This window comes from Phytophthora ramorum (assembly GCF_020800215.1).
Source record: "Phytophthora ramorum isolate Pr-102 chromosome Unknown Phyram_PR-102_s0015, whole genome shotgun sequence".
Taxonomy (NCBI): Eukaryota; Oomycota; class Peronosporomycetes; order Peronosporales; family Peronosporaceae; genus Phytophthora; species Phytophthora ramorum.
Window position 1 is genome coordinate 546,273 of NW_027150661.1, and position 17,051 is coordinate 563,323.

A 17,051-nucleotide genomic window follows, 5' to 3' on the forward strand; every position below is an offset into this window, starting at 1 on the left:
CAAGTGTACCACATGTCGGCTACACAAACCTGCTGAATCACCTAAGGCGCAACCACGAGAACTACGAGCAAGATGCTCAGGAGGCTGCACGCCGGCAGAACCCGCTAAACAAACACCTAATCCACCAGCAAAGTCGAGATCTGTACCGCTGGCTAGAGTGGGTCGTCTGCGACCATTTACCTTTCGTGTTTGTTGAACACCGGCTCACACGTCTGAATGCGTCCCTCTCTTCGGTGGCGGAGGATACTCTATCGCTATATGAGGTGCTACTTTTCGAGCTGATTGAGCACCGTGTTGCTTCCGAGCTCCGTGACTCGTTTGGGCTTGTTTTAGACGGCTGGAGCAGCAGTAACTATCACTACGTTGTGATATTCGCGGTATTCGACAGTGCATCTGGTGTTACCGATAGTACCGGTGGCGGCGCTACGAGCGAGTACTACGACGAGTTGGAGTGCTCGTCGCGCCGCTTTCTATTGCTGGCTTTCTCGCCAGTGAAGACAGAGGAAGATCTGAGTGCGCAGAGCCAGTTTGACTTAATTGCAGACACACTGTCGCGCTATAGCAAGCCATGGGGAGCGGTAATGTTCATGGTGGGTGACAACTGTTCCGTGAAGCACGGAAGGAAGGGTTATCCCGCTCATCGGATGTGCAAGCCACAGATTCAATCTGGCGTCAAAGGGTTCCCGAAGACTGAGGACGAGCTGGTTGGCAAAGTTTACGCCCTGATGTGCAAGCTGCGTACGATCAAGGGTCGAGCGATTCTTCGCCGCGTCTCCCATCTGTCGCCGCTACTGCGAAATGACACCAGGTGGTCGAGCACGTACAAGATGGTGGAGTGGTATGTGAAGATCCAGCCAGCCGTTGTCATGCTGGGCCATGATGTTCTGGTCAAACATGAGGTGGAGCCGCTCCTGCTGCGTCGCGCAGAGCACGAGCGTGTCAAGGCATTGCTAAAGGATTTCGAAAAGTTCGAGGCGGTTACCAAGGAGCTGCAGAAGTCTACGCTAACACTTTCGGCTGTGCGGCGTTTGTTTGACTAGGTCATCAAGGAGTACCCGATGCTAACGGAACAACTGGCTACGAGTCAATACTCCGATTTTAGAACAAGGCCTGGTGAAGCTGCTGCACGGCGACATGCTGACCGTTTCTGAAAGGTCAGCGTGTGGCGAGTTTAGATCGGCGCCCCTCGAAAGAGCGCCAGCAAGAGACGCCGAAGATAGTTCAATCGTCAAGGCGGCGTTCAAGAAGCGGAAAGCAGTGAAGCGCTCGCATTACGTGGACGTTGCGTACATCCCGCCGACATCTAATGAATGCGAGCGCTTCGTTTCGGCAGCCAAGTTAGTGCTAACGGACCCACGGAAGAGTCTCCCCCCTTACAAGCTCGAGATGCTGACGTGCCTTCAGTTCAATCGCGAGTTGTGGGTTGTGAACACAGTCGATGAGGTGCGCGCTCGAATGGGAAGAAATTAATGGTAATAATGGAACGATTAAGTTTTGCTTTCCGCTGTGATGTATTAATCTTTGTATTGCATTTTCGGGTGCCCTGGATTATGGAGTGCATTCTGAAGTCAATGAATGGACGCCTGCCAAATATCGAGTAGTCGACCGCTTTAGATGCAGCAGATATGCCGCGACTTAAACGCGAATAAATCCTGCGGGACGCAGATTTCGTCTGAATAAACGGACCTACCCCTAGATGTATGCTGTGTAGCCATATTAAACGTTTATCTTGTTATTTGTATACATTATGTCGACCATCACTCCTTTATATTCACCCTTCATTCTGCACGGAATATATCTTCCGCCAGAACGAAGAGGCGCTCACTTTTGAATCTTCGGCGAAGGCGCGAAGGCGACCGAGACTTCGACATCGATGGGTACGTTCACGGGTGCGTGCATGCACGCAGTGGTTGCTCCTCGCTAACCTGCTTGTGGTGTACAGACGCCAAGGTGCACCTGCGGCACTCCGCAGCGCACTGGAAGGGGCGCTGCATCCAGGAGACGTCTAGCGACGACGAGAACACGCCACCGAACGTCGCCTCAGGCCCGCGTCGCGGTGCATGCGACGCTACGAGCGACACGGGCACGGCGACTCCTCCGTGGCTGTCGCCCGGACAGAGCCAGCGCCGGGCCACGGAGGAGCCGACTGCAGAACCAATCCCGGGCACACCACTAGCACCCCGAGTCTGCAGAAGCCCCACGACATCTTCCCCCATCCTGCTGGACTCGCCGCCTTGGCCCCCAGCTCGTCCAAGTCCGGCCAGGGGTCTTCGCTCTCGCCGACCCGAGCATCGTACTCGTCGTGAGGCCGCAGCTCCGTACGCGCGACCGCGTTCTGTGCCTCAGCGCCCTGATCGTCGCGCCAGACACCCACGTGCTCCACCAGCTACCGACACTTCGCAGACGCACGCACAGCGGACGACATCACGAACCGTCGACGAGTTCGTGCCGGCGCGGTGGCCAAGCCGCGTAATCCACCTCCGAGAGCACTACAATCCGTTGGCCGTCGTGTTTCCGGTGGTCTCGCATTTTGGTTGGTGCGATTGCCCGACACCTTGCAGAGTGGACTCCTGCCGCAACTCCCTCATGCATTTGTACTGCAATGTCAATTGCTGCCCGTACGACGGGTTGTGCGGCAACGGGCTTGCGGATTCGCCGAAGTTGTTCTTGGGGAAAAGCGTGCGCACAAAGGCGCTGGGCGTGGTCGCCGCGGAGAACATTGACGCCGGTGAGGTGCTGGGGCAATATCTCGGCGAGATGGAGCACGTAAGTGCTTCTCGTATGCAACGGCCACGAAATACGGGGTATCGACTGGTGTTGAAGCAGTGCCCCGAGCGACCGAGTTGGCCTGTGAAAGTGGTGATCAACGCCGAGAAGATGGGTGGGCTTATGCGGTTTGTCAACCACTCGTGCGAGCCGGTGGCCAAGTTCGTCGAAGTCGCCAACGGCCGACGGACCACCGTGGTCGTGGCGACAACGAAGCGCATTCGACGTGGTCAGGAGATCACCGTGGACTACGGCGACGACCTGTGGTTTGTCTGCCGGTACCGCCTCGATAGGTGCTGCCATCGAGACATTCAAATCCAAGAAGACCCATGAGATGCTGTTCAAGCATGTAAGAAGGGCGGTGCTTGCGTAGGATGCACGTGTATTCAAAAGAATGGAATCTATGAAGCTAACTACAGTCTGTAGGGGGTTGCCGAGGTGACGTGAAGCAGAATCGAGCGTGAGCCACAGAAATCGAAGCTCGAAGTTGATCTACCCGCGCCCGTTCGCGATGCCGACGACTTCGACTGCGAGTCCTTTTCGCGCGCGAGTTTCGCGCGCGAACACGTTGAAGTTGCACCCTTTGAAGATCGAGGGGCAATTGGTGGCTCTGCTGGCGGCGCGGCACGGGTGTGAGAGTCTCTCACTTTTCGTTCGCCTCTCAAAAAGAACCGCGCGTCTTCACCTCGCCTCCACGCCTCCAACTCAGCCACGCAATGGGCAAGAACACCGGCACTATGAACTACTCTGCCTCCGACATCGACCGCCTCCTGATCCTGGTCGAGACAGCGCTTCCGCTCGGCAAAGACGAGTGGGAGCGCTTGGCAAGCTCCTACAACGCCGCCAAACCTCGAGGTGCCGCTGAGAGAGACTTCGACAGTTTGCGGCGTAAGTTTAAAGTGCTGCACAGCACACGGAAGCCTACTGGCAAGGCAGACATGCCGCCGCAGATCAAGAAGGCCAAGGAGTTGAAGTTGGCCATTGACGACAAGGCCAACGTGATTGAGCTGGACGACGAGATCGACGACGATCAACGCGAGATCGAGCACGACCTCTGTTTTGAAATCGATCCCGACGTACCCTACTTCGGCGACGCAGACGCGTTGGGCGAAGAGAAGGCTCCAGCCTCATCGACTTGCACCGAAGACCCTACAGAGGGAGACTCCACGGCTTCAAGCTGCTCTTCGCTCCGAGGTGGCTTCCAAGACCTGCTCACTTCGCCGATGATCGCGAAGGACGCGGATGGCTTGCCGGGGTCATTAACCCCTCGACCTGCACCACGCACGCGCCGTTTGGGCTCACTGGGGTTTCCTCAGCCGCGTAAGGCACCAGCCAAAGCAGTAGCTCGTGCTGCATCGCCACCAGCGCAGTCATCATACGCCGCTGGTGCTGCTGCCCAGAAGCGTGACGAGATCGAGGCCTCCAAGTACCCGAAGCTCCTGAACTACTCGAACCGCCTCGGCGGGGCTGATTTGGTTGCTTTTCGCGACTCAACAGGAGCTAAGAGAGCCAGGGAAGACGACAAGGACGTGCTAGAGGCCAGCTTTGCTAAGGCCAAACGCGTGCGCGCCCAGAAGACCACCGCTGAACTCAAGTCCAAGTTGGACGACCTCGAAAATGCCGCTAACAACAAACAAGGAAGCATCCTCGAGACGATCCTGCTCCTACGCGAAGAAAACGAGCGTAAGGCCGAAGCTCGTCGCGAGGAAGAAACCCAGCGTCGACGCGAGGAAATGGCGGCCCAAGAGGCCCGACGTCTTGTAGAGAAAGCAGAGGCTGAAGATCGTCGCCGGAGCGAGAAACTCGAGATGGAAGATCGCATGCGCCGCGACCGCGAAGAAGCGCGTGCTCGCACGCAAGAGCTGGTGATGTTGATCGGGGTCCTAACGAAGAAGAACTGAGAGGAGGACGGCGAAGGTCTGCAGTCGTGAATGTACATGAAATCGAGGCCTCTTTGCATGATGTCGTAGCATTAACATCTTTATACTTATCAATATGCCTCCAAAAGCTTTAACTGTTCATGGCAATATTTGCTTCTTCGGTCTTTGCGTATGACCTGCCCCTCGCCAGCAACAACTACGAAGACGAGAAACACTACGCGATGTTCATGTATTACGAAGAAAATAATTGTGAGGACGAAGTATGCTGTTACTTTCATGTCATCTCTGCGTCACCCGCGAATGTCGTGCGGATCTGCGAGATCCCAACCGTGCGCACACGGTAGTTCGCCATGCGGAAGATGTTGTTAATTCTGCGTCCACGCAGCTCAGGGTCGTACGGCAGCAGCAAATTTAGGCGGCTATAGACCTTCTGCATGCTCCCCATGCCCCACTCCGCCGCCTGACGCACAGACGTGATGGCGTTGTGCAGGGTGCGCGCCGAGCTCCGGAGCGAGGGCCGGATTCGTTCGAGATCGCCGTCCTTGAGCGGCGTTAAGATGCGGCCTGCCATGGCCGCCGAGCACGGGAACGCGGAATCAGACACGACGTTCATCCGCTTGTCCGGGCAGTATGCAGGGTCAAGCAACTTGTTCCGAAAACCCAGGGATGTATCTGAGTCGTTCCACGACCCAGGGCAATTGTGCCGGCACCACACGATGCAGCCATCGGCTGCAAAACAGATCGTGCCCGTCACGAATACTGTATGCAGCCAGCCATTGTACATGGCGTTCTGCAAGTCCGCGTTGGAAGGTTGCTGGACCTGCAATGCAACGCGTACGGCATCATTAGCAAAGTGTACTGATAGGAAGGAATGCAGTTCGTACCCGTAGGTTTTTCCCGTCAATAAATCCGAAGGTATGCTCGAGCAGCGGCTCACGGGCCTGAACCAGTTTGGCCATGCTGGCTTGGTGAGAAGGGGACGGCCACGAAATCCTCGCTGGCGCATAACCCTCCAGCGCACGCGACAATGACTCCTCAGCATCTCGGAGAATCCGCGACAGCGTGCTGGGGGGGACGCTGAACACCAAGCAGAGGGTGCTCTGCTCCATCGACCCGACGTAGAAGCACAGCACCAGACCGAGTACCTGGTGGTGATAACGTAGCTTCGGCGGACGCCCCCACGACTCAGGCGGCGAGATGTAGTAATAGCTGCTGAATCGTCGAAGTAGCTGCTCGAACGCCGGCCTGCATGAACGTATCAGTTAGATTACGCTAGCAACGTTGATACAGCCTGCCACATGCTGGCCAGCGTACCTGGTTAAGCTAGTCGTATTGAGAAAGTTGATGTCCTTGCCGAAGCGATACAGCACCATCCAGGCCGCATCGCACGGAACGTCCAGGCACTGCGTCGTCAGGTAATGGCGACTACGTATTGCAACCTTCCACGCGTCTTCGACAAGCAGGTTGTATACATCACGGCGGACCTCCCTCAGCGCCTCGTCGTGACTGAGGAAGGCCTCTGTCAGCAGCAGTACAGCGTCCGAATCTCCCGCCGCCATCGCGCGTGGCTGGCGACTTGTACTCGGCGCGCGCAAATTTCGAAGTGAGGGGAAAAAAATGGAAGGTCGCATCCCCGAGCGGCCTCAGCGGTGTCCGGCGCAAAGTGACGGGCACATTCCTAGGCCACAGTGAACTCTTACTGATACATGCCGTTTCAGGGCAATACCAATCGGACGTAGAGCGTAGCTTTGTGGCATTTGTGGCGCAGCTTTTTCGTGATATGTCAACATATATCTTTTTAAACCCCGGCATATCTGCTGCATCTAAAGCGGTCGACTACTCGATATTTGGCAGGCGTCCAGTGATGCTCTTGTTTTAGAATTGTAGCTTCGTATGTGGTTTAGCGGAAAATCGCTACAATTGGTGTCTGCCACACTATTCGTCACTTTTGGTATGGTGCACTGGGGAACGGTGTTCGTGACAGTGACCGCGTCCAGTTTCCTGCTGGGGCGGCGTGAGCTGCCCAAGATCGGGCGCTTCGTGGGCGTCTACAGTGGACGCAGCGTGGGCGCGATCCTCCGCGCCAAGAAAGAGTTCTTCGATGCCACCAAGGACAACGACCTAGTTAAGGTGGGCGAAAATACGCCCCAAAACGCCACTAATTAGTACAATAATTCACTTAAACTCGTCGTTTCCTGCAGTTGCAACGCGAGTTTCAGCGCGGTATTGAGGAGCTGAACGAGATCCGCTCGGAGCTCACGAGCGTCGGCAGCATGCGGCGGCCCCTGCAGCCTTCGAGCAACACTGGAGGCGGTCCCCAGGGCAGTACAGTGAACCATTCGGCCGCTGCAGTGGGAGCTGCTACTATACCAAGTTCAGCTGCAGCTCCTGCAGAACCGAGGGCTTCTAGTGGCCGGTCCAGCGTGGATCTGGCGTCCACGGCCGAGTACGAGACGCAGGACGGCGTGCGGCGCAGCGCTGAGGCCAGTCTGGCCATGGCCGAGCTCAAACTTGCTGAACAGGGCAAGTTCACACCTCGAGTGGAGAGTCAGGAGGGAGGCGCGGACTACGTGTCTGCCAGTATTATGGACAGCCTCTTGCTGGACCAGAAGAAACCCAAGACGACAAGTTAGACGGTGGCAGGTAATTAAAGTGCTCGGCTTTTGTTTGGTACTCTCTCTGTTGGGGCTTCTGCAGTATGTGGTACTGTATCTGTCGCTCACTGGTTCCAGCTTAAAGGCATGTCGATTACGAACTCGTCAGCTTGGTGCGGGCTGTCGTCCGAGGAGTGGACATCCTTCTGGTGGACGGTCGACATCGATGTCTCAACACCGCCGATGATAGTGCTCGCTTCTTGGTGACTGATATTGGCGTCGCGGGGCAGACCATTTCCCTCGGGAGTTGGCAGTTGGAGGGCGATTGTATAATTTGCAGCACACGGACGAGTTGCCTGGGCCCTGGAGGCGTTGGTTTTGTTTGGATTGGGCTGGATGCGCTCCATGTGGCGAATTTTCGACTATCCTCGGTACTGTGGGGTAAAAAGAAAAATGGCAGCGTTTGAATGCAAGAGGATAGTCATCCACATCAATCAGGGCTCCGAAAGCAGCACCCAGGTTGTCTTTTCCATCCTGTGTACCCGACGCATCATGGACATCATCCATGAAAAACGACAAGAAGCGGACATTCAAGAGTACCCCAACGATACCTTCAATGCTGCTGTCAACGAATCCTCGGTCCGTCACATTCTAGTGGTCTGATTCTTAGACTGGGCTTTCGATTCTGGCGAGGAAGTCGAGTAGTTGAGCTGCTGTAGTCGGTCTTTCGACGCGAAATCTCGAGCGATTAGACCAAGAGCACTAGAAGACGATGGCAATTGAGGAGAGAGACCGCGCAGACGCGATGGTGGTGTCCAACTCGCAAGTTTCTGTAGCGTCGTTGACTGTGGCAGCTCGTGATTATCGCGACAACGTTTGCAGTCTTGCGTATGAGGAACGATGGGGCTAACCTCGCCGGTTGGAATCTGACACGGATCATATCGAGTCACAGAGCTTTGAGTGGCAGTAAACGTGTTGAAGATACCAACGATGAAGAGCAGGACGCTGGGGCTCTGAAGGCTGATCCGAGTGAGATGCTGTTGGATCGAGCTCGAGCAAACAACACCACCGTAGTCTGAAGCAAACATCCCAGTACGTTGTGGTCGACGTTAATGATGCGGAGGCTGATGAAGACGTGACCGCTGTTGTTCCCTCCCTGATGATGGATAGCAACTCCCCCCAGAAGCCAAGTCGTACCGCTTTGATCGGCTTGGTCATTACTCTCTTCATGGTAGTGACTGTGAGTGGCGCAAGCTCGCCTCTCATTGCCTACTCGGCGCTGAATCCTACTCTGGACGAGTTGTTTTTCCATGCCTACAGCCCGCTCTAGAAGAAGCCTCGATTACAGCTGAGGACATAAACCATCGTTGGAACGAGACCTTTATTGACAAAGCAGAAGAATTCACGCTGTATGGGGATACCACGCTGTACCGACGCACCACGGGGTTTCACGGAGACCTAACCTTTGACGTCGAGGTCTCTGACAAGGACCCACCAAACGTACTGCTCATCGTGGTTGAGTCCTTACGACTCGCACTACCTTGTCGGCGCGGAAGACCCATCAAATCTGTTCAAGGGCAGCAACATGACCATCACGCCGAACTTTGACAAGTGGGCGAAGCGCGGCATTGCGCTGCGAAACTTCTGGTCCAGTTGGCGGACAAGTCGATCTATGGAGAGGCTGCTGTTTGGCCAGCTTCCGTACGATAGCGTGACAAAGTCCGGCATGACTGGAGGCCAACGCAGCGCGACGCTGTCTAGCGAAGGCACCCTCAACGACACCGTCGTGACTATCTCGCGCGATCACGGCCAAGGACCTGACGTCGGCAATGATGTCCCAGAGACTCAAGATGTGTCGGCCACTTGCGTCGCAGGTGCCATCATTGCTGAAGGGCGTCTAAGAGACGCTGCTGGTCTGGTCATCGATGATGCTACGGAGCAGTACGACATGCTGAATACCCTCTTAGATATCGTCGGCGTGCCGTTGGGCGGGTTCGATCAAGACGGTCTTGGTCGCTCGCTCAAGCTCAAGGTGGAATTTGGTGAGCGTGTCGGGTACAGCAACAACCCGACGCGTTAGATGTCGGTAGTGCGTGGCCATGAAAGGCTGCGCTATGATCGGATGACCTACGCTAGGATGCTGAACAATGTGAATGCAGACCACGACATGCATACGGATCTTTATCGAGTCTGTCTGCCGACGAGCGGGCTGACTGGATGAGGTGGCGGGACATCGGCCGTCTTATCGATGCACACTACACCAAGCGCTGGGATGGCGAGTGCTCACTTGCCACGAGGTGTTGAACACACGTAGTGGATATGGTTTGTGCGGTGGTAACAACATCTTCGCTATGACGATATGCTGCTTAAGACTGCGAACCATCGTTTACTCTTCCGTTCGCTTGTAAATAACACGTTCATTTGACAGAAGGACGTGCGTTAAGCCTACGCTAGATGTGTGCTTCCAATGAATGGAATCAAACATTGTCAGTGGAATGGTCCGGAGCACCACACGCTGAGTTTCCTGCTGCTCGGAAATAAATTCTTAGACCGCACAGCTGGCAATGGCATCCATAACGACACCGTCGTTGCCACCAAAGGTGATGATAGACAAAGTTCGGGGAGATGCTGTAGCGATTCTTGCCGACGGTGCCACGGAGCAGTCCGACATTCTCAACACTTCTGGCGAGCATCACCACGGTAGTTTTGAGCATTCACTTAGCGCACAATAAAAATTGGCGGGCAAGTCTTTCAAATATGACCGAGTCATGGATTCGGTACTTCAATTCCGACGGTCCGTGGGAAGCCGACTCGCAGCGGAATGCTGAAGACGTAAGGAGGAGTTCCCTTCAGCTTTCATGTAGCGTACAGCTTGACTGCGCGTTGTTATCTCCTATTGCTGCGTTGCGGTGCAGTCCTGGCTATTGTTGTCTCCATGCGCGAAATTGTTACCCGATGTCCAATATGCCTAAATAGCTTTGAGCTCACGCACTCTCCTCATTCACAGCGAAAAGCCAGCAGTCGATGACCTATACGTCAGTAACATGATTCATCCGGCTTCGTCGGACATTCCCGACGGCGGCCGCACAAAGTCTTCAACGGCAAGAGACAGCATTTTCTGCTTTCGGCGATGGTTTCTTCGTCTTTCTCGACTGTGGACATCTGTACACATGAGCTACCGAGGTGGTAAATACTCAATCGAGCGGTTAATTGCGCTGGAGGAGTACACACGACAACATTCACTGCTGCACGTCGTGTTCGTATGCGTGGCATCATTTCTACCAGCAGAAGCTTTCATTATCGCCCAGGAAGTGGTGCCGCTACAAGACCCTACACTCGGCTGGAAGGAAAATTTTGGCTTCTGGGTTCGTGCTGCGCTTGTGATCGGCGCGGTTCTCCATACTGTCATAGTTCAAGCCAAGTATTTCCTCAAGGGTTTCGTAATATCCCGGTACCAGCAGATTTCGCTCTTGACTATCGTAGTTGTTGTCCAGATGATTGTCGCTGTGGTGTTTGCGGCAAATGTCTGCTTCCCCATCCCGTTCACTGTCATCACCTTGGTCCCAGCGTTTTACGTGGTTTCGGTAGTGTCAATGTGCGTGGTCTTGGGAGTGTCTGTCATCAGAGAAGTCCTGAAACACAGAGACCATCTCATCCGTTTTGGTGCGTTCATAGCTGCTCAGCAGTTCATGGCTCTCATCTATCCAGCGTACCAGGTTCTGTTCCATGTTGCAAACAATTCCAGCTACGAGATGCCAGTGATTCTTCTGCTTCCTGTCATTAAACTAGTCGTGAAGAATATCACCCTACACTGCGTGACACATCTGGAGGACATGATGCCGCAAGCTGTCATTTTCACTGTGGACTTCTTTAACGCGCTATACATTTCTACGAGCATGGAAAGCGCAACGTCGCCGTCCACTGTCGTCATCATTGTACTGATTGATATCGTACAGTCTGCTATTGTGATATTTCGTCTGCATCGACGAACAGCTACAGTCTTGTCAAGGCTGAATGGGGCCAGAAAAACTTCAGGAGGCGATGATAACCTTTTGAGAGCCGCTTGTCAACTTTGCTGGTGCACGGACGAGTTCAAAAGGCAAAATCGACAGAGAATACGCATTCGCTCGTGCCTTTTACACAACATTTCTCTGGAATCCCGCGAATTCCTCGATCGACTCGAAAGGATCCCTAGTAGAGCGAGTAGACGCTATCCAGCCCGTGACGAGCAGGTAAACCCTCCCGAAATCAATCCGCTCGAGAAGCGCCAGAAGATAAACAATCGACGTGAACAAGCTACTGTTTCGCCAGCTCCTGCTCTTACTTTTGCACGGGAACTTAACAGGCGGACAGTTATACCTAAGCGACATGGCAGGATTGTTACTTCACACACGGGTGTCCTTCGAGAAGCACTAGAAGTCTTGTTTACAGTGGAGTGTCTACTGCTCAGCGCGTTCCTCGATGCTTTTGTTCCCTTATTCTACGGTATTTTCATCTTCGTGATGGTTCATTTCCAAAGTGCCGAGTACCATTCAGAGCTGGCAGGAATCACAAAGGATACGATTGGTAACGTGGTTGATTCCATCTTTATATTCGCGATCGTGGAGCTGGTAGCGTTTGGGTTTCTTGCTGGATTGATATACCGAAACTTAAGAATCAACTCTCTGCACCATTTGGCGTTTGTGCTGGAGATACAAACCGAGTTAATTCAGAGCAAGCTGTTGGCGTGGATCACTATGACGTTGGCTTTCCGTGTTGTGCATTTCGGTACGTCATGGGAAAATCCAAAATGTAGCTGCTGCGTGCTAATATGATTCTCTTCATCATGCCTAGGCGTTGACTTCACTTTCCAGTTTAGCTGGCTCGCAAATTCGAGCAAGTGAAGGGCTGTATAGGTCAAATATCACCTTTTGTTGCGCCGTTGAGGCAGCTTTGTGTCCTTGTCCTATCTTGAGAGATAAGTCGTATCAAGTGCACAGCGTTTCCATAGGCTACACAACGACCAAAGTCCCCACTAGGCAGACTGCAAGATATTTTTGTTTTTAATTGTCAGCTAGGAAAACTATGGTGTCATATGGATGGTTGCTCTACTTGAACGGCCGTATTAGAGAAGCTTTATCACGACCTCTCTTATATGACCGACACCAGCTCAAGCTAATACTTTGCCTAGGAAAAGTTCTTTGTTTGGTGTAGATCGTCGAGATGTGACGACCATGGCATCGACCAGTTCGATGATTTATCTCCAGCTTGTCAAGCTTGGTGTTGTATAAATCCGCTGTTTTACGGAACTTTTCTTCGCAAAGTATCACACTGAGGTGACACCATTCTCAATTTTGCAGTCGTTAAGGTGGTATCCTAATTGCATAGTCGTCGAAAATTTGCGTGGGTTTGAGTGCTGGCGAACGCTGGAGCTGGTTCGCACGGATGTTATTCAGTCGCAGCTTCACTCGGCCACCATACGTAGAGTAAGTTAGCAGCACAAAACCTTACTTGGAATATCTGAACGAAGTAACTAACAACTTTCTGATCAGGAAAAATAAACAGCGGTAGAACAATTCGGAGCCAGCGATTCCAACAACAAGCCCAAACTCGACAAAACATTTCTATCAGCCGTTGCCAAATCGTTTCACGGGGATGGAAGCCACCAGCTCCACGCTCGATAAGCTCTAACCAGGACATCAATTCGGCAAGGAATCTGCCATGTGATACATTCAGTAGATCAAATTCTAAGCGAGGTCAAATGGTGCCACAGACCACTTCGCTGATGAAACTCGACCTCCGCTGATGTGACCAATTTCACAACAACCTATCCGTTCAAAAAAATATCAGATCCTGTCAATATGGGTACACTCCACTCCATACTCAACTCAAGTTATTTTCACCTTTCTCGGTGGATTTTTATCTTTATCTCGCCGCAAATAGTTTTCCTGGTCATCGCTTCGAGTGGCATTCCTGCACCTTCCGAGTCCATGGAGCAGTCGCCGCGCGCAGACGACGCGCCCGCCAGCGTGTTGGGCCCCCAGCGACACAATGGCTTGGAGCGGCCGTTCTCGCGCGACCAGGTGATCTCCTGGATTGGCCACTCGCTCTCCGCGTTGTGCTTCTTCATTGGAGCGGCTGGAATCTACCTGTGCACGGGGCGGGGCGGCGTGGAGGAGGAAAACACCAATAGTACAATCACCACAATGGTCGGTAGAGTTCTGCCATTGTTCTACCGTAAATGTGCTAATGTCAATTTCTGGGTGGTGTCCTGCAGACGCTCGTGGCGGTGGCGGTGCATGTGGTGAACTCAATTTTGCTGGTAACTTCCTGGAGATCCTGTGAGACCATTGACCCGGCGGCGGCCGTGGAGGACTCGCTGCCTAATGGCTGGTGTGGGGTGAGACTCAACGGCCCCAGGTGGGACAAGACTCGGTACTGTGCGCTGTGTCGGAAGGCCGTGCCCGGACTGGACCACCACTGCACGTGGCTGCAGACTTGCATCGGCAAGGCCAATTACGCCCAGTTCTTCACGGTCGCGTGCACGGGCACGGTGCAGTTCGTGCTGCAGGTCGTGTACGCGGCGCTGTGTCTGCTGTGGCTGCATTACCACCCGCTGGACGACGCTGGCACGTCCGGGTACATCGTGGAAATCTGCTTGATCACGTGCTTGGCCATCTCCGTGCCATGCATGTTCATGTACTTCGTTCTGCTGGGTTTCCACCTGTACCTCATGCTGCTGGGCTACGGCACGTACGAGTGGATGTTGCGACGTCGCAAGGAGCAACGCGCCAAGCAGGAGGCCAAGAAACACAAGAACTCCACCACAAACGACGAAGACGCAGCCGAAATCAGAACCACCAGTACGCGCGAGTCTGCGTCATTAGATAGCAGTCACATCACAGTGACTGTCCCCGAAGAGAGAGAACGAGAGCTGACAGTGCTCTAGTCGCCAACTGTACACAATAGCCCCAAAAACCCAAGTAGTTAGGAAGCGGAGAGCGTCTATCTCCTCCATAAAGCAGCGACACGTCCGTCTATTGTCCGCTTACTGCTGCTGCTTGACCTGAGCCACGGCCTGCTCGATACGCGAGCTGATGTTGGGCAGCAGGCTGATGTGCGAGTCCACGCAGCGGCCCACGCACTTCTCCATGTCCTTCTGGGCGCGTGCGATCTGCGCCTCGCTGGGGTTTCCACCGGCAGGCAGCGCGTCCTGTGCCTTGTCCTGGCAGTCCTGCACGCCGCGCTGGATGCGGTTCTGGAAGTTCTGCATCTCCTGCTGCATGAACTGATTGATCTGTTGCGTGGGCATCTGACAGCGCTCCACGGCGGCCGCCAGCTGATCCGACGACCAGTTCTTGTTCTCGAACACCTTGGCCGCGCACAGGTAGCCGTCGCGCTGCATGGACCGCAGGATGGTGCGGTCTAGGCGATCCACCATCTTGGTCACGGCGTCCTGCAGCTTAGAATCGGCCATCTTGGTTGATAATGAAGTGTGTGGCGTACGCGACGTGGGTGGGGAGGTTGGGTGGGTGTTTTCTGTTATACTCAATCACCCGGTTGGGCTACACATCATCTGACGAATCAGAAGTGTTTCACACATGCACGTGGTCCACATACAAAAGGGTGGAAGTTTACCACCCATGTTTTACTGTGCATTCCAGCACAACCGCCTTTTCCATCATGGACGCGTCGTCACCTTCGGAGTTGCAGTTGGGCGCGCTGTACGGGCGCTACCGCAACTGGCGGTCACCCTCTTCGCCTCCGTCCGATGCACCGATGGAAGACGCTTCTTCTGAGGCGCCCCTCTTACCACTCGCCGCTCTGGTCGTGCAGTTCGAGGCGTCGGCGCGCGAGGATCTCCGCGTGGGTTTCGCGCCCTCCGTCGATGCCTCTACCGACGCCTCCGAGGACGGTACAGCTGGCGAAAAACGCAGGAAGTCGCACCCCGAGTGGAAGTACGAAGTGGCCGTTGGAACGAGTGGAAACACGGAGCTGGTGTGGCGTAAATCGGCCTCAGGACGCAGTCAGGAGGTGGACCTGGCCCGGGTCTTTGTGGGCCGCTCGTGCTCAGCCCAAGAGTTCGTGGCCTATTGGGTCGTGGTTGATATGAAGAGCGGGTCGCTGTCCTGCGGTGTGGGGGAACAGGTGGGCCAGGACGCCCTGGCGACGTGTCAAGATCCAGAGTTCGTCAGTGTGACGCAGGCGGCGTTCACGTCATGGGACTCGTCCGTGTCTCTACGGAACATCCAGGTTCATGGAGTGTATGAAGGACAGACAGAGGCTATTGCAGCTGCTACTGTTGCTGCGTTCCCTGCGCCGAGAGCGATGATCCGAGCGGATCCTTTGGGGAAGGAGGACCTGCTGACGGCGGAGCAGCGGCAGCAGTATGAGGCGGAGTACGCGGCCACTAAGCGTCGTGCTGAGAGGTTTGGAGCGCCGTTTGCACCGCCAGATATCAAGAAGTTCCTGGACCCGAGGGAAGTGAGGAAGCTCCAGCGTACGGGCGCGATTGTGCCGGGCTTTTCGACGGGAATCGACATTCTGAGTCACGAGGAACAGAGCAAGCGTGAGCAGCGGATGAAGCGGTTTGACACGCCGCAGTTTGCAGTGGAGTACTCGGCGGAGGCTGCGAGGGCGTTGGAGCAGGGGGTTACTCAGGAAGAGTGGGCGGAGAAGCAGCGTGACCAGGAGAAGTTGCGAGCTCGCGCGCAGAAATTTGGACTCTCCGCGGAGGAGGACCGCTCGCAGGTGGCTCTGACCGGTCTCAGTCCGGCGACTGCTAAAGTGGGTCGTGAACGGTGTGATGTGAAGGCTCCTGCGACGGAAGACCAACCGGTGGCATTCCGCGATGATGCGCTGCACGTGTACTCACTGGACGACAAGTTTCAGCAGGTCCGAACGAGCGATGTGTTGGAGTACTTCGTGGGTTACGGTCCTGCGTACGTGGAGTGGCTTAACGACAGTTCGTGTACTGTTGTCTTCCAAGACAACTTCACCGCTGGCAGAGCACTGATTGCGCTGGCCAAGGAGATCCCGCCGCAGTCTCTGAAGCAGAAGAAGGAGGCGTCGAAGGCAGCAGGAGATGCTCCGGCGTCCGGAGAAGATGTCGAGATGGCGGATGCGGAGACTCCTGCTGACAACGAGTCTGCGACGGCGATGGAAGACGAGGAAGAGGAAGTAGAGGTCCCTGATGTGGCGTTCAACCGCTCGCAGTGGCATCTGGGTAACCCCATCGGCAGCCAGACGCAGGCTCGTGATAAGAAGTGGCGGCTGCTGCTGCGCAAGGCAACGGATGAGGACTTCCCGCCTGAGAAGCTCCCGAAGAAGGGCATGTATCACTCTCGCGGCAGCCAGCGCCACGACTCACGAGGCAGTCGCCGTCGCAACGACCGCGAGTATGGATCTTCGTCACGAAGGGGCAGCGATCGCTCGCGAACTCATCCTTACGGCGAATTCCGTGAGGATCGACGTGGAGAGGAGCCATCCGGTGGTCGCCGTCGTCGCAACAAAAATGACGACCGCGACACTGGTAAGCCGTCCAAGCGCATCCGTGTGAATGCTGATGGCTCCATCAATATTGTGCGTGGGGAGCAGGCAGCTTCGGCACCGGCCTCTGATGGCGCTGCAGGTGAGAACAAGCCTGCTGAGGTCGCCAAGTCCGAGCCAGCTCCGACTGCAGAGTAAGGTGGTAGCGTACCTAGAACCCTGTCAGCTCGCTAGCAAGCGGAACGAACCATGTGGACCAACTGGAAGATGCACACGTAGATAGAGAGCCAAGCCAGCTCCAGCCGAACGACTCCATGGCCTGTCCATAAGTTACCGCTAATTG

The 17,051-nt window shown here is 54.9% G+C and overlaps 5 protein-coding genes across 5 annotated transcripts; 4 read left to right on the forward strand and 1 right to left on the reverse strand.

Moving 5' to 3' along the window:
- Nucleotides 1–6,599: 6,599 nt before the first annotated feature.
- On the forward strand, nucleotides 6,600–7,279 carry KRP23_12501 (uncharacterized protein; the record flags this gene model as incomplete). Its single annotated transcript, XM_067883128.1, has 2 exons — nucleotides 6,600–6,776; nucleotides 6,848–7,279. The coding sequence occupies 2 exons, from the start codon at nucleotides 6,600–6,602 to the stop codon at nucleotides 7,277–7,279; spliced, it is 609 nt and encodes a 202-aa protein (XP_067739409.1).
- A 1,546-nt stretch (nucleotides 7,280–8,825) lies between these two features.
- Nucleotides 8,826–9,320, forward strand: KRP23_12502 (uncharacterized protein; the record flags this gene model as incomplete). The annotated part of the gene is made up of 1 exon (XM_067883129.1): nucleotides 8,826–9,320. The coding sequence occupies one exon, from the start codon at nucleotides 8,826–8,828 to the stop codon at nucleotides 9,318–9,320; it is 495 nt and encodes a 164-aa protein (XP_067739410.1).
- A 3,889-nt stretch (nucleotides 9,321–13,209) lies between these two features.
- KRP23_12503 (putative protein S-acyltransferase 22) lies at nucleotides 13,210–14,168 on the forward strand (the record flags this gene model as incomplete). The annotated part of the gene is made up of 2 exons (XM_067883130.1): nucleotides 13,210–13,428; nucleotides 13,497–14,168. The coding sequence occupies 2 exons, from the start codon at nucleotides 13,210–13,212 to the stop codon at nucleotides 14,166–14,168; spliced, it is 891 nt and encodes a 296-aa protein (XP_067739411.1).
- Nucleotides 14,169–14,267: 99 nt separating this feature from the next.
- Nucleotides 14,268–14,696, reverse strand: KRP23_12504 (Protein FAM136A; the record flags this gene model as incomplete). The annotated part of the gene is made up of 1 exon (XM_067883131.1): nucleotides 14,268–14,696. The coding sequence occupies one exon, from the start codon at nucleotides 14,694–14,696 to the stop codon at nucleotides 14,268–14,270; it is 429 nt and encodes a 142-aa protein (XP_067739412.1).
- Nucleotides 14,697–14,902: 206 nt separating this feature from the next.
- KRP23_12505 (Nuclear cap-binding protein subunit 3) lies at nucleotides 14,903–16,906 on the forward strand (the record flags this gene model as incomplete). Its single annotated transcript, XM_067883132.1, has 1 exon — nucleotides 14,903–16,906. The coding sequence occupies one exon, from the start codon at nucleotides 14,903–14,905 to the stop codon at nucleotides 16,904–16,906; it is 2,004 nt and encodes a 667-aa protein (XP_067739413.1).
- Nucleotides 16,907–17,051: the final 145 nt, after the last annotated feature.